The following is a 17,947-nucleotide window of genomic DNA, read 5'->3' on the forward strand; positions in this document are numbered from 1 at the left end:
GCTCTCGTTCCTGGAGGGCAGTAGTTTCATTGTGTGATATGGAATCCAGGAATTTGGGATTGCATAGCAGGAGAATTTTATGGATGGAGAGGAGGTATTGCAAGATGGTTTGGGCCTGATTGACATGGTTTTGCAAGTCTATGTTGGTGAAGGTTGAGGGCTGGCAGAATATGAACAGGTGGCAATTATCATGAAGGGAGGAGTTGTAACTGATGATGGGTAATTAGGTGGTAAGGCCATTTGGGGGGCATTCCATGAGCCTAGCAACAACACAGGAAAAATATTTTGGAGTTCGTTCTGGCGAGAAATACGGAATCTTTTCTGTATTGATGCAGATGGAAGGGGCAAGGGTCCATGGTGGAGGATAAAAATTCATTAAAATATGTAAAAAAATGTAGAAATACCTGCAAAAAATACCAAAATACATTGGACAAATCACGGAGTCGGGGTGGGGGGAAGAAACAGATGAATGATGAGGAAACAAGATGAAACCACAGGGAGAAGGCCTATAGTAAAAGGTAAAAACAACTGAAATTAATGTGAAAACACAGTGAAATCAAAGAAAAAAACAAATAAAGAGGATGTAATGTGGATTGCAGGTCCTTGGTCAGATAAGTGCAAAGAAGAGGGTCAACAGATGTGGCTAGATTACATGAAGCTAATATGTGCAAACTGGAATAAGAGAGGAGCAGGCATGGGGGGTTGGGGAGGAGTTGGTGGGATGAAGTAGAAGTTCACGTGGCACAGGAAGGTATGAAGAATAACATGTGAAAATACGTTGAGAGTGAGGCAGGGAGTGTGACCAGTTTGAAGGTCTAGGATTACTGATATCAGCGGGAGTAATGTGGGACAAGAGATGCTACATCAACAGTCAGAGCAGTGTTGTAGCCATCTGTTGTGCACGGACAAGATTTGTTACAGTGTGGCTCATAGGTAGAGCATGCATTGCGATTTTGGAGGTGACAAGTGAAACACAGGCAAGAAGAGAATGGAAGATGGGCACAGAGTATAGTACTGCATTAGACAATAAAAACAAAGCAAAACAAAACAATGGAAAATTCAGGATGGGCTAATGACAATATTGTGAACCGTAGGATGGATTGTGACTCACCATATAGCAGAAACATTGAGTCACAGATAGGTACAGTAAAAAGACTGTCAAACACTATGCTTTTGGCCAAATAGGTCTTCATCAGAATTAAACAACACACACACACACACATACATATGAATGCAACTCTCACACAAATGGCCACAGTCTCTGGCTGCCAAGGTCAGACTGCGAGCAGCAACACATGATGGGAGTAGCAGTGTGGGTGGTGGGGGTAGTGGGGTGCTGGGGGGAAGGGTGGGGAGGGTAAGTATTAGCAGTGTAGGAGTGGGAGACAGTAAAGTGCTGGTTGTGTGAGCATACTGGTGCAAGGTGGAGAGAGGGTAGGGCAGCTAGGTGCAGTCGGGAGGTTAGACGGAGGGCAGGGTTGGGAATGGCGTGGGGGGGGGGGGGGGGGGTCAGCAGGAAAGGAGAGATGTAAAGTGTGTGTGGGTGTGTTGGTGGAACAGAGGGCTTTTTAGTGCAGGAGTGGGAAAAGGGAAGGGGACAGGTGGATACAGGACAATGACAAATGAAGGTTGAAGCCAGAAAGCTTACGGGAACGTAGGATATATTGCAAGGAGAATTACCACCTGTGCATTTCAGAAAAATCTGGTTTTGGTGGGAAGGATCCAGACGGTACAGGTTGTGAAGCAACCATTAAAATGATGAACATTGTGGAAGCATTCTTAGTAATCATTAAAATGAACATTGAGAGGTATTCTCAGCAACTGGGTAGTCCAGATGTTTCTTGGCTTCAATCTGTTGGTGGCCATTCATGCAGACAGACAGCTTGCTAGTTGTCATGCCCACATAGAATGCAGCACAGTGGTTGCAACTTATCTTGTGAATCACATGACTGGTTTCACAGACAGCCCTGCCTCTGATGGGATAGGTGATGCTTGTGACGGGACTGGTGTAGGTGGTGGTGGAAGGATGTATGGGATAAGTCTTGCATCTAGGTCTGTTACGGGGATATGAGCCATGAGGCAAGGGTTTGGGAGCATGGGTTGTGTAGGGATGGATGAGGATATTGTGTCGGTTTGGTGGGCGATGGAATACCACTGTGGGAAGGTTGGGAAGGATAGTCGGTTGGACTCTCCTCATTTCATTACAGAACAAGAGGTGGTTTTAACCGTGTTGGGAAATATGATTCAGTTGTTCCAGTTTGTGTGGTACTGAGTCACAAGTTCCCGCATGGCACTAACCTAAGCCACACTATTTGTGGGCTATCTAAAGGAATCCTTTCTAATCACCCAGACATCCAAATCCCTCACCTGGTTCAGATTCATTGATGATGTCTTTGTGATCTGGATCCAGGATAAGGACACTCTATTCACATTCCTTGAAAACCTGAACACCTCCTTTCCTATTCACTTCACCTGGTCCTCAAACCAACAAGCCACCTTCCTGAACGTTGTTCCCATCTTAGAGATGGGTACATCAGTACCTTTGTCCATACTAGCCTACCAACTTACAGCAATATCTTCACTTTGACAGCTGCCACCCATTCCATACCAAGAAGTCCCTTCCATAAAGCCTAAACACTTGTGGCTTTTGCATGTGTAGTGACAAGCAGTATGTCTCAAAATATAACAAGGGTCTCACTGAGGCCTTCACAGACTATAATTACCAACCCTGAACAGAAACAGTCTCCCATGCCTTCTTTCTCATCACCCTCACCTCCAAAAGTTCCACCATCCAGCTACAGAGGAGCATTCGCCCCATGACTCAGTACCACCCAGGACTGGAGCAACTGAATCATATTCGCCACTAGGGTTTCATATAACTCTCATTATGCACCGAAGTGAGAAATGTCCTACCCACTATTCTTCCCACACCTCCCACAGTGGTGTTCTACCACTCACCAAACCTACACAATAACCTCGTCCATCCCTACACAACCCCCGCCCCCAACCTATTGCCTCATGGCTCGTATTCATGCAATAGACCTAGATGCAAGGCTCGTCTCTCATATCCTACCATCACCACCTACTCCAGTCTGGTCACAAGTGTCATTTATCCTGTAAGGCAGGGCTACCTGTAAAACCAGTCATGTGAGCTACAAGCTAAACTGCAACCACTGTGCTTCATTCTATGTTGACATGACAACCACCAAGCTGTCCGTCTGCACGAATGGCCACTGACAAACTGATGCCAAGAAACAGCTGAACCACCCAGTTGCTGAGCACACTGCCCACCACAATGTTATTCATTTCAGTGACTGCTTCAAAACCTGTGTCATGTGGATCCCTCGCATCAACTCCAGCTTTTCTGAAATGCACAGGTGGGAATTCTTCCTGTATTATATGCTAAGTTACTGTAACCCTCCTGTCCTCAACCTTCGTTAGTTATTGTCCTACATCAACTTATCCTCTTCCCTGTTCCCACTCCAACACTACACACCCCTGTGTTCTACCAACACATCCACAATCTTTTTACCTCTCTCCTTTTCTGCTGCCGTCACCCCCAACCCTGCCCTCCATCTAACCTCCTGGCTGCACCTGGCTGCCCTATTCTCTCTGCGTCTTGTCCCTGTATGCAGCACTTTTCCATCTCCCATCCCTACACAGCTATTCCTCTTGCTTCCCACCCCAGCCCCCTTCTTAGTCCCACCATCTAGAGTGCTTCTCCCGTCACACGCTGCTGCTCACAATCTGACATAGGCAGCCAGACACTGTGGTGATGTGTGTATGACTTGTGTTACCTGCGTGTGTGTGTGTGTGTGTGTGTGTGTGTGTGTGTGTGTGTGTGTGTGTTTTGTCTAATTCTGATGAAGGCCTTTTTGGCTGTAAAACTTACATGTTTGACAGTCTGTTTGTTGTGCCTATCTAAAATTCAGCATCTCTGCCATGTGGTGAGTAGCAATTTATCCTTTTCACAATACTGTCATTTCTAAAACTGTACTGCACTTTATTCTGTTTTTATAATGAATGTAATAGGGGGCTTTCTGATCAATTTTTATACAAAGTAAGCAATCTCTGATGCTAGCAAAACACCTTTTTTACAGTTGACTACAAACTAAATATCTGATATGACTAACACTGTACAGATAATTTTCTGACACATTTACCTACACAACAAATTGGAAACCATAACACACTAAACTACAAAATTCTCATTATATTTTCGAATACACTTTGTTAGTATAAACCTCTTTTTATTACAGCTACTCAAAGTGAACTCGTATGGATATCACTATTTTACAGCAACACAATCTTTGTTGTCTCATTTAGATTTTGCACATCTTGTTGAAAGTTACAGGTGGCTAAATGGAAAGTTGGCCCAAATGCAGGGTGATTCAGCTAAACTGTTCATCTAAATATTTCATAATTTTGTGTTCACCCATAACAATTGTGAGACTGTCTCACGAAATGACTTATACTTCCTTTCCATAACTATATTAACTACAGGTTTATTAGTATCAACCTCACATTTTCAAATGAAATTACTATAATTTTTGCTGCTAGTATCGTAGCTCTAAAAGACATTTCACTGTTCAAAATCTGATTGGTAGTTTTGAAGAAATGATAATATTTAGAACTTAAGATTTATCTGTTTGGAACATGAAACTAATTGCTGTCTTATGTAGAAGTTCATTATTTCGTATCCAAATAATGAAACTTGTCACATGAGATAAGGAACAAACAGTGAGTTGGACCACTGCATTACTGATATAAAATGGGCACAGAGGAAATGTAGCATACATTCTGCATTGTTAAAGTGCTGATTAGTTTTAAAAATTAAATTTGTTTCAAGAACCAAGACAAACTAGATACTTTACTTGTTTGTGGAGAATGCAGAAGGCATGTGAAGAGAACAGCTGAGCTGTAAACACAAAGATATCCTGACAGATGATGTGCAGAAAGTGTGACAGGTCAGTGAATGTGCAAACATTATTATTGGAAAGGCCTGGAAAATAGGCAATCCTGCCAAGAGTAGAGCAGTTGAAATAATTTTTTCTGTGGCTGTTGCTCATAATTTGTTTGCCTTGTTGTAAAATAGAAAGGAATAGAATAACAATTGCACTGATGTACTGAAATGAAATGAGATCCTCTACTTCAGGCAGAAATATTGCACAATAGAGACAAATTAAATGGAATTAGGGAACCAACTACTTGTCATATTATGGGGCCATAAGAGGTATTTTCTGATTTGTTTTCAGAGTATGTAAGTTTCCAAATGTGATGAATTAAGGTGACAAACAGAATCCAATTGGCAGTAGTGTTTTTTTAATAGCATTAATTACTTACTAAGTTGTTTTTGAATTAACTTAAAAATGTATCTTTTTCTTTTTGTAAAGAAATACGTGAAATGCGGACTGTATTCCTCCTTTCAGATGACTGTGGAATCAGAACTTCCTCATTTGATGTTACTTACATATGTAGCTTCTATAACAGGCCATTGTTGCGAAGTTGTAATTAAAGGATATGTTCTTTCCCATGTGCCTCTTCGTTTAAACATATTAATACTTTTGGTAGAGATGCTGGAAAATTGGGTGGCCAGTGGATGCATAGATTAGATTAGATTAGATTGTGGATTCCATTTGCTCACAGAGATGTAAACTACATGATTGTGAAGATGAGGAATGGCTTAATAAAGATTCTCCTTCATAATAGTGCTCATTAGCTTTAACAAACAAGTGAATGGTGCTGTATGTGCATCATGGAAAGGTTGTTTGTCAGGACTGAGCACTTGGCACAGTGGTGATAAGGTTGACCCGCATTCAAATTCACACTTTGAAAAGTGTATAGCTGATGTCCTTTCCCATTCCTCTCTTATTTTGTGTAGGTTGATAAAATTATACTCCACTACACAGCATCAGAAGCTGTATTTCAGTATAAATGTCATTAAGAAATGTTTGTTGTAACTGTGAAAGAAATGAAAGTGGGATGTGAAGAAGACACATACATTAATGAATTGAAGAGCAAAACAGAAGTTGGGACTAACGAGATTATTCTACTGTTTCAAGTCAATGTCTTTCAGCAAATACAGTAAGAGTTACGTACAAACTATATGTAAATATATTAGACCAGTTAGTACTATTAGCTTTTTGTACGTGTTTATCTTGTATTTGTAAATTATATGTAACTTGTGGTGTATGGAAAATAGGAACAACTAAAAATGCACATAGTGGTTACAGGTGCTATCCTTCTGCACAATTTTCTAATTGTGTGAAATGTGTTTCTGTCTTCTATGCAATACATGTTATCTAATGTAATGTTGTGATGTAAGGAACCACAGAATTACTGCATCTGTATTCCTATGTTTTTTCTTCTGCTTGTGGCAATGTTATGTTCTTCACTAATTTTTGATACACTCATGGAATTTCTCACATTTTCATGTGTGTTAAATGTGTGTCAGTGCTGTTTCTCTCCGTACTCATCAAATTACATTCCACAGACTTTTAGGAAAGTACTTGCAATCATAGTGGAAATTAATTTCACTAGGGACAGAAAGTTGGCTGAAACTAGATGTAAACAGTAATGAAATCCTAAACTCAGATTGGAATGTATACCGCAGAGACAGGCTGGACAGTGAAGGGAGAGGAGTGTTTATAGCGATAAGAAGTACAATAGTATCGAAGGAAATTGACGGAGATCCGAAATGTGAAATAATTTGGGTGAAGGTCACGGTTAAAGCAGGCTCAGACATGGTAATTGGATGTCTCTATAGGCCCCCTGGCTGAGCAGCTGTTGTGGCTGAGCACCTGAAGGATAATTTGGAAAATATTTAGAGTAGATTTCCCCACCATGTTATAGTTCTGGGTGGAGATTTTAATTTGCCAGATGTTTTAATTTGCCAGATGTAGACTGGGAGACTCAAACGTTCACAACGGGCGGCAGGGACAAAGAATCCAGTGAAATATTTTTAATTGCTTTATCTGAAAACTACCTTGAGCAGTTAAACAGAGAACCAACTCGTGGCGATAACATATTAGACCTTCTGGTGACAAACAGACCCGAACTATTTGAAACAGTTAACGCAGAACAGGGAATCAGCGATCATAAAGTGGTTACGGCATCGATGATTTCAGCCGTAAATAGAAATATTAAAAAAGGTAGGAAGATTTTTCTGTTTAGCAAAAGTGACAAAAAGCAGATTACCGAGTACCTGATGGCTCAACACAAAAGTTTTGTCTCAAGTACAGATAGTGTTGAGGATCAGTGGACAAAGTTCAAAACCATCGTACAATATGCGTTAGATGAGTATGTGCCAAGCAAGATCGTAAGAGATGTAAAAGAGCCACCGTGGTACAACAACCGAGTTAGAAAACTGCTGCGGAAGCAAAGGGAACTTCACAGCAAACATAAATGTAGCCAAAGCCTTGCAGTCAAACAAAAATTACGCGAAGCGAAATGTAGTGTGAGGAGGGCTATGCGAGAGGCGTTCAATGAATTCGAAAGTAAAGTTCTATGTACTGACTTGGCAGAAAATCCTAAGAAATTTTGGTCTTATGTCAAAGCGGTAGGTGCATCAAAACAAAATGTCCAGACACTCTGTGACCAAAATGGTACTGAAACAGAGGATGACGGACTAAAGGCCGAAATACTAAATGTCTTTTTCCAAAGCTGTTCCACAGAGGAAGACTGCACTGTAGTTCCTTCTCTAGATTGTCGTACAGATGACAAAATGGTAGATATCGAAATAGATGACAGTGGGATAGAGAAACAATTAAAATCGCTCAAAAGAGGAAAGGCCACTGGACCTGATGGGATACCAGTTCGATTTTACACAGAGTACGCGAAGGAACTTGCGCCCCTTCTTGCAGCGGTGTATCGTAGGTCTCTAGAAGAGCGTAGTGTTCCAAAGGATTGGAAAAGGGCACAGGTCATCCCCGTTTTCAAGAAGGGACATCGAACAGATATGCATAACTATAGACCTATATCTCTAATGTCTATCAGTTATAGAATTTTGGATCACGTATTATGTTAGAGTATAATGGCTTTTCTGGAGACTATAAATCTACTCTGTAGGAATCAGCATGGGTTTCGAAAAAGACGGTCGTGTGAAACCCAGCTCGCGCTATTAGTCCACGAGACTCAGAGGGCTATAGACACGGGTTCACAGGTAGATGCCGTATTTCTCTACTTCCGCAAGGCATTCGATACAGTTCCCCACAGTCGTTTAATGAACAAAGTAAGAGCATATGGACTATCAGACCAATTGTATGATCGGATTGAAGAGTTCCTAGATAACAGAACGCAGCATGTCATTCTCAAAGGAGAGAAGTCTTCCGAAATAAGAGTGATTTCAGGTGTGCCGCAGGGGAGTGTCGTAGAACCGTTGCTATTCACAATATACATAAATGACCTTGTGGATGACATCGGAAGTTCACTGAGGCTTTTTGGGATGATGCTGTGGTATATCGAGAGGTTGTAACAATGGAAAATTGTACTGAAATGCAGGAGGATCTGCAGCGAATTGACGCATGGTGCAGGGAAAGGCAATTGAATCTCAATGTAGACAAGTGTAATGTGCTGCGAATACATAGAAAGAAAGATCCCTTATCATTTAGCTACAAAATAGCAGGTCAGCAACTGGAAGCAGTTAATTCCATAAATTATCTGGGAGTAGGCATTAGGAGTGATTTAAAATGGAATGATCATATAAAGTTGATCGTCGGTAAAGCAGATGCCAGACTGAGATTCATTGGAAGAATCCTAAGGAGATGCAATCCGATAACAAAGGAAGTAGGTTACAGTATGCTTGTTCGCCCACTGCTTGAATACTGCTCAGCAGTGTGGGATCCGTACCAGATAGGGTTGATAGAAGAGATAGAGAAGATCCAACGGAGAGCAGCGCGCTTCGTTACAGGATCATTTAGTAATCATGAAAGCGTTACGGAGATGATAGATAAACTCCAGTGGAAGACTCTGCAGGAGAGACGCTCAGTAGCTCGGTACGGGCTTTTGTTGAAGTTTCGAGAACATACCTTCACCGAGGGGTCAAGCAGTATATTGCTCCCTCCTACGTATATCTCGCGAAGAGACCATGAGGATAAAATCAGAGAGATTAGAGCTCACACAGAGGCATACCGACAATCCTTTCCACGAACAATAAGAGACTGGAATAGAAGGGAGAACCGGTAGAGGTACTCAAGGTACCCTCTGCCACACACCGTCAGGTGGCTTGCACAGTATGGATGTAGATGTAGAAGTCACTTAAATTTGACAGTAGGAAGAGAAGAACAAACTTCATAGGGTAAAGAAGTGTATTGGAACCTGATGTTTACAAACATGAAGTAGCTATTTGGATGAATTTTCTTCATCTAACATATTTCTTTAGATGAATGTTTTTTTTTTTTTGTTGGGTGTGGTACCATCATTTCCTGTTGTTTTTCGTGACTTTTGGATGGGAATATGCAGGTAATAATATAGATGATATGGACACTTATTGGTGAGAGTTTCAGATTTCAAGTATAATGAGCTTTTGATTTAGACAGTCTCAATTTCAAAACATTGTTCCCCTCTGCTCATTCATTTTCATCATTCATTTGTGTTACATCAAATTAGCAAACTGAATGAAACTGATGAATGAATGTATGTAACAGGGAAACCTCATTTATGGTTTATGCTGTTGCTATATGTCATATTATTGTTGAAGTGTAGTATGCTAAGTTTACACACTGCAGATGTTCATATTCAGTACTTGATTTCTTTCAGCACTTGTGGCAAGAAGACATTATCGACTGGGTCATGGCATTGGGCGTTCTGGGGACCTGGGGGAAGTACAGCCAAAAGCTGCTGGTTCCAGTCTCATGAACAAGCTCACAAATTCTCTTGTCCTGGATGTGATCCGTTATATGGGTAATATTATCTGCTGAAGAATGAAGTTTTCCTTTTAAACATCTGCATAATGTTTCTTTTAAGTGACAGCTCTTATTTTATTTTATTTGTTAAAGCTTAATTATTTGCTGTTACATGATTTTGTATTGTGATTGTCATAATGTACAAGAAGTAATCACTCGTGTTTGTTTTGAGTGTATGACAGATTTTTGAAAGTTCCCTTTTATGTTTAAACATGTTGGTCTCTAAGATTGCAATTTTTGTTTAATATAAGAAATACAAACTGAAAAATTTCAGTCTTAATCTTTTATCTGTGATAACGGTTTCTCTGCTTGTTAACGATGATGTTATGTCCAACCTCTTTTGCACAGTGCAAATAATTTTTTTGTACCTGTTATTTCAGATCAGTCTTGTGCAATATAAACTAAGAGAACCTTTAATAAATGGCTACTATTCTCCTTTATGTCAGTATAATGTCTGTCAACAGAACTGATTAAGGTGGAAATGGTTAAGGTACTGTACTCATATTAGGAAGTTGTCACCACCATCACCATCCATTTGATATTCACTGCTGGATAAAAACATTTCCTGGATTTTTGCATGCATTATATGCTTCAGTTATAAAAAAGCATATCAGGTGACTGCCAGGATTGGTTCTTTCTTTTTTAGAAAATGACCAATTTCCATTCTCATCCTTGTTGAATCTTAGCTTTATTTCTTTCTGTGATGATGTTGACAATCAGGATAAACTCAGTTATGCAGAACTCACGAGCTGTGAATAAACAGTATTCACAAACGTTTATATACATACTCTGTAAATCACTGTGAAGTGCAAGGTAAAGGGTACCACTTTGGGGTTTCTTGTACTCCATTCACACATGGAGTGTAGGAAGAATGACTGTTTAAATGTCTCTGTGCACATTGTAATTAGCTTAGTCTTGTATTGACAATTGCTACAGAGTGCTATGTTGAGGGCTGAAATATATTTCTACATTCTTCAGTTAGTATTCATTTTTGAAACTTTGTCAGAAGGTTTTTGGAGGATAATTTACTTCTGTTATAAATTGTCTGCCAGTTTAGATTTTTCGCCATTCTTATGATGCTCCCCATGAGCGAGACAAACCTGTTACTATTTGTGGTGCCCTTCTTTGTATATGTTAAATATCCCCTTTGTAGTCCTATTTCATATGGGTTCCACACACCTGAGCAGTATTGTAAGGTAGGATCCACAGGTGTTTTGCAAGAAGCATCCTTTGTACAGTGACCGTCTTTTCCCAGCAACATGTCACTGAACCAAATTCTGCCTCCAGCTTTACCTGCAACTGAGCCTGTCATATTCTTACAAATTTCTATACTCATGTATTTGTTTAGGCTGACTGGTCCCAGTTGTGACTCACTGATATTATAATCATTGGGTACTACTTTTCTGGATTTTGTGAAGTGTGCAATTTACGTTTCTGAAAATTTAAAGCAAATACCATCTCTACACCACATCGAACTTTTACCTGGGTTGTCAAGATAATTGTGGAGCTTTTTTTCAGACACTATTTAATTATAAATGACTACACCATCTGCAAAAAGTCTGAGATTAATGGTCATTAATGTACAACTTGAATAGCAAATGTTCCTATATACTTCTTTTCACCCAGGATAACTTGCTGCATCCTCCCCACCAATCCGGTCAAAAATTTTGTTTGATACCACATATGATTGTACTTTTGTTAATAAACATAGCATGGTACTGAGTCAAAGGATTATTGAAAGCCAAAAGTACTGCACCCATCTTATTACCCTGACCCATGGCCTGCCGTATGTTGTGTGACAAAAGTGCAAGTTGGGTTTTGCATAACTGATATTTTCAGAATCTGTGTTGGTTGGCATATAGGTCACTCTGTTTGAGGTATCTCATTGTCTTTGTACTCAGAATATGTTCTAAGATTCAACAGCCGATGGTTGTGAGTGAGATTGGACAGTAATTTTGTGGATCACTTCTGTTAGCCTTCTTGTAGCTTTGTGTGACCTGTGCTTTATTCTAACCCTTGGTCCCAAGTCTTTTGTTTGAGGGATCTGCATTATATTAAGAATAAAATAGGAGCTAACTCCACTGAAAAACTTTGTATAGAATCAGGGGAAGATTTCATCAGGCCCTAGAGCCTCATTTAATTTTGATGGGATCAGCTGTTTCTCCATGCAACTGACACTAATACCTGTCTCATTTATCACTACAGCAGTGCGAAAATTAAACTGCATCATTATTTCTGTATCTTCCTTTGCAAATGCATTTGGAAATTGAGTTAAACAAATAACACACCTATAGGAATGTGCTTATGGTGTCATTGTGTACAGCAAAACTGATGTACGTGTCATACACTATACATACATCACTACATTCTTAAAGGAAATAAGGAATGAAATACATAGATTTTGAGAACATAGTTACTTAAAAACACCATTACACAAAAAATTTAGACTAGAAAAATACAAAGAAACCATAAAATAAAACACCATTCAGCAAACAAATCAAACATCGAAAAAGTAGAAACAGTATAATAAAAAAATTACCATACACGTTTTCTTCCAAACAACCTGTCCACCACAACCACCAATAGCCATGTTCATACAATAAACTCTAAACAAATTAAATTTAAGTAAAACATATAGAAACATCTTTTTTGGAATAAACCAAAAGAAACAGACATAAAACTTCCCATCCAGGGTTTTGTATTCCTCCAATACCTGTCCCCTTTGTATCAGCAATACAAAGAATTTGTACCACCATATCAGCACCCAAATCTCAAGCTGAAATTACAGACCCAAACCAATCCTTCCCGTTCCCACACCCCTCCCATAATTCAGCCAACTTCCTTTAGTTCGTGCATCATTTCCATAAGTTAAAAAAGAAAAACACTGAAAAGCTCAATAATTATCAAGCAAACTCTTCTGCCAGCAGTACCCATCTAAGTGATCCTAAAAGGTAGATCACCTTCTTCCCCTCCTCTCGAAAATGGGTTTAATGGATGCTCGCTACCCTCACTCCAAACCCTCTCCCCATCACATCCCTCCCCCCACAGCAACCCCCCCCCCCCCAGCCACTCTGTTGTATTAGTATGCGATGCAGTCTCATTTCCAAATTCCAGTCTATCATTTAAAGTTGATTATAACCCTTTTCCCCAAATCCCTGTAAAAAGCAAAAAAATTCAACTCTGCTGTTAACCCCACAAAGCACAGTCTTCATTCTCTCCTCAAATACTCTGAAAATATCATTGGAACCATAATCCTCTGATGCAACAGTTCTACACATCCCAGTACTCACAACTTTCTTCCCTTTTCCATACTTCACTTTTTCCAAAGTAGACTCATAAGTTTGTGAAAAGGAAAATTGCTACTCACCATATAGCGGAGATGCTGAGTCGCAGATAGGCACAAGAAGAAGACTGTCACAAATATGCTTTCAGCCAGTAAGGCCTTCATCAACACACACACACACACACACACACACACACACACACACACACACACACACACACACACATACACGCACAGATGCTACAAAAACTAAGAAACCAAGAAAAATATGTTTCTGATTGCCAGTCTAAATTTTTCAAACCAGGTTTCGCACTGAATAAATCTTGACAAGTTGTCTTCCCACAGCACCATATAAAAGTGTAGCATTTTCAGGAAGGGACAACCGTTACCAGTTTCATTTCCTTGCTACAATGATGACTCTCCACCAATACAACATACTTCTGGAGTAACTTATGGTGCTCAGCATATCAACCATGGTTCGCACCAAGATACAACTCATATATTTGACAGTTAGATCCATTACACCTCAACTCAATAAATGGCCTTCTACAAATAGCAGCATTCCTCACATTTTTTTCTGAAATTGAAATTTTTCATCAGAGAATGCTGCCTCAAGCATCGCACCTGTTATAGAAGCCCTCTTCTTCTACACCAACCTTAAAATACTACACCAAAAATACACACCACAATGTCATTACGTAATGCATCAAAGTCAGCAAGTATCAAACATTGGTTGTCCTGAATATTTAAATGACCAATGTCATGAATAATCCATCAAAGGAATTTCTTTGCTATTCAAATTGCAGTATTGCTCAGATAATCTGAGTTACTTTCCAGAATAATGAGACAAAACTGAAGCGTCAACATTTGGTTCAATTCATTATGCAGTGCTAGTTTTATTAATTAATTAGTTCATCTATCCATCACATTCCAAAGATCCCATTATAAAAGATAACCATGTGGGACAAATTGAGATACACATTAACAGAAATAGATTCAGCAGTTAAAAATTATTTCTGTATACTATATTAACAGAAAAAATAGCACTATGCTACATTATGTTAAACTGGTATGCGAAACTTAAGGATGAGAGGAACTTTCGCATGGTGTGGTGTTGCCAGGTAATGTAGCTCGATGAAACTTGGATCTTACATAAAAAGAACTGCTGCAGTATTGTACAGAAGGTAACTGAAAGAAATACGCAATTAGATGAACAGAAACGACACTTATATATAAGCACAATAATTACACTGAAGTCACTGCTATTTGCAATGATCCCCTGGATATTACAAAAGGTGGGACATGGTGCTTAATAGGGCAGTGCTTGCTCTGCAATGTGCTCCCATGCAGGGCACAAGGTTGGTAAGGAGTTCTTGTGGTGAGGTGTACCATTCATCCTCCAGTGCAGTTCACCATTGCTGGATGGTCGTTGATGCATTCGGAAATGTTGCCATACATGACTCCAATGCATCCCACTCATGCCTGATGAGATTTAAATTGGGGGAACAGGCAAGTCAGTCCAGCCACTGAATATCCTCTTGTTTTAAAAACTCCTCCACCTGTGCAGTTTGATGTGGCCGTGCATTGCCATTGATAAAAACGAACTAGGTCGAATGCAGCCCTGAAAAGATGAGGAAGGAGCACAGCGTCGCAATAACATTATCCAGTGAGTGTACCATGTTCAAAGGTTTGTAGGTCAGGGTGCCCATGCAACATTATGCCTCCTCACAGCATAACAGCTAGACCACCAAAATGATCATGTTCAACAATGTTCCTGGATGCCTTACTTACTGTTCTTAGTTGAGAGGTGAGAAAACACTGCATATTTCTTTCAGTTACCTTTTGTGCTATATTGTAGCAGTTCTTTCCATGCATGGTCCAAGTTTACTTGCCAGTGACGCATCATGCAAAGTATTGCACACTAGCGTGTGTGTGTGTGTGTGTGTGTGTGTGTGTTTGCACAGTCTAAATTTAAATACTTAGTAAACAATGGGAAGACGACTTAGAGGGAAAAAATGCTGCTATTCCTTTACACTTAATAGCTGCTTTTTGGACAGAAATATAGAGTGCATCCACAAATCAGAAGTATGTTATGGTACTAACCTACACTTTAAAAAACGTTGCACCAGATCACTTATGTAAAATGCAAAAATGTGTCAGTGACAGTTAGCCACAACATGTTCAGAAATGGACCCACAAAATCAACATGAATGCATCCCTAGGGCTGAGCTGCTGTAGACCATGGAGAAACGATGACCTGCAAGCTGTCTTTTTGACTAGCACACGGAGGATGCGCAACAACAAAGTGTTCCAGTTCTCTGTCAATGCTGATCAAGTAAACCCATCTGCAAGCCAAGGTTTTTAATACGGGAACCACCCCGGTGCCTCATACATAAAAGCTGTAAAACTTTCCACTGCAAACTCCCGGGAATGACTACCCGGGGAACTATGTTGTTCGTGGAGATGAGGAAGACCCCATCTGAGACCGAGAGACGATGGTGCAAGACCGAATAGTTGTGAAGCGGGTCTGATAAGTGCCATGGATGATGAATACCAACCTTGCTGGATGAGAGGGATTACCTGCCTGAGGAATGGGTCAGCCACTGTTGCCTTGGTGACTCCAGCACCAGTGATTGGAAAATCTTTTACTGCTTGGTGAGAGGAGACATGCAAAAGAAAACACAAGAGCTCCTCGCTATTGTTGGGGTCTGAGCCAACTGTGCAAGGATACGGCATCCATGTTGGCATGGCACCATGTAGGGTGAAAATGAATGTCACACTTGTACTAGGAGAGGAACAAGGCCCACCTCTTCAACCTGTGAGCTGCCTTCTTGGGGATATGAGCAGACAGACTAAATAATGAGATTAAGGGCTTGTGGTGCATAGCAAGTTGGAATTTGGTGCCATACAAAAAAATTGATGATTGTATACACAATGGCCAGAGCCTCCTTGTTGATTTGAGAGTACTGGACCCGTGTTGGACTGAGAGCTTTGGATGCAAACACCGGTGGCTGCTCCGTGGTGTCTGCATTCTGATGGATGAGGACCATCTCAATGCCATGCTGTGAGGCATTCACAAACCAATGGTTTGTTGGGATCAAAGATAGGTAGACACGTTGCTGAGCAGAGCCATTCCTTTAGTGTGGTGAAGGCCTGGCTGCACACTGAAGACCAGACAAAGGGAGCACCGTTTCAGAGAAGGAGATGCAGTGGGTGCACTTTGGTGGACATCCTGAGAATGAACTGGTGGTAATAGGCAGTTTTACCTAAAAAAGAAAAAGCCTGCAGTTCACATAACGATAAGGGATGTAGCAGTCCATAATGCCACTGACAAGACTATCCTTGAGTTAGATGCCCTGCCTCGAACTGATGGCCAGATACTCAAGAAAGCGTTGGAAAAGATTGGACTTTTGTAAATTGCAACACAGACCTATGTCAGGAGTTTTTGAAAGTGGGCTCGGAGGTTGTCACTTGTAGTTCACCTTTGATGTTGTCATCCAGGTAGTTGAAGTAGTGGGGAAAATTGGACGTGACCTGGTCCAAATAGCACTGAAAAATTGCGGGGGCACATGCCACCCTAAAGAGCAACAGATGGTATTGATAAAGGCTGAATGGCACATTAATGACCATGATATGCTTCAATTCATCATCAAGGGGTAACTAGAGATACACTTTGAAAAGATCAAGTTTGGAGAATCTAAGCGTGTGAACAGTTCATCAAGACATGGCAATGGGTATGTGTTGACCATCGACTGTGAATTCACTGTGGCCTTAAAATCACTGCAAAGGTGCAATTTGTCAGAGGGTTTCCTAACAATGGTAAGGGGTGTGGCCCATTCATTAGAGGAAATGATCACGACTCCAAGAGAGGTGAGCCTGTCCAGCTTCCGGTTGACTTGGAAGTGGAGAGCCAGGGGATCTGCTTAGCATGAAAAAATCTAGGGTGAGCCAACTGTTTCTAGGTTATGTGGCCTATAAGTCTGTAGTGCAGCCCAGGCCTTCCGCAAAGATATGCTGAAATTCGGAGCACTGTATAGTGTCCATGACTGAAAAGCCAAAGGCCTGAAAGGCGTCAAACAGAAAAAGGTTTGCTGAACTAGCATCGTGAACAACAATAAAAGTAATGGGTCGAGTCACTGGATTTACAGGTGAATTCCACCATGAATTGGCCAAGCAAGGGGATTTGCTGTTTACTGTATTCCCTGAGGCGTCTGACGATTACCGAGAGCTGAGGTCTGAATGAGTTTGGGCATTAATCATGGAAACTGGTACACCGATGTCTACCTGCAGTAACAGCTGTCAAGAGAGAAGTAACATCTCAATGAAAACCTTGTTTCAATCATGATCTGGAACTGTCGCCGACGATGACAGTTCCTGAAGATCCATATCCATGGTCTCTAATGCTGCATTCTGTGCAGTTGCATGGCAGACTACCACAATGTGGCCTTTTTGCCAACATTTATGGCAGGTGGTCCAACATTGGGGACACTGTAAAGTGTCTTGTTTGGAGTAACATGATGGCAACAGAGAACAGTGGCAGGAACTCAGTATGTGTTTTTTGGGGGAGCCACTGGATCAACCAGTTTGCATTGCCACAATGTCGTCCTTCCCAGACACCTCTGGACAACTCTGTACCACTGTGACATCGGACTGGGCTTCCAGTTGCTGACCAGCGGCCTGTGAGACCTTGTATGAGGGAAGGATTTTGTAGCTGGAGACTCCATTGCTGGACTTCTTCATCTAGGGTGGAGCGGATGATAAC

At 40.8% G+C, this 17,947-nt stretch overlaps 1 protein-coding gene across 1 annotated transcript in view; it reads left to right on the forward strand.

The window, feature by feature from the left end:
* LOC124605526 (O-phosphoseryl-tRNA(Sec) selenium transferase) overlaps positions 1-17,947 on the forward strand; it is a 68,161-nt gene that overhangs the window by 10,388 nt on the left and 39,826 nt on the right. Inside the window, exon 4 of the mRNA XM_047137270.1 lies at positions 9,757-9,900. Coding sequence (XP_046993226.1) covers positions 9,757-9,900 — 144 coding nt within the window. The remainder of the gene's footprint in view (positions 1-9,756; positions 9,901-17,947) is intronic.

The sequence above is a fragment of the Schistocerca americana genome, chromosome 3 (assembly GCF_021461395.2).
Source record: "Schistocerca americana isolate TAMUIC-IGC-003095 chromosome 3, iqSchAmer2.1, whole genome shotgun sequence".
Lineage (NCBI taxonomy): Eukaryota > Metazoa > Arthropoda > Insecta > Orthoptera > Acrididae > Schistocerca > Schistocerca americana.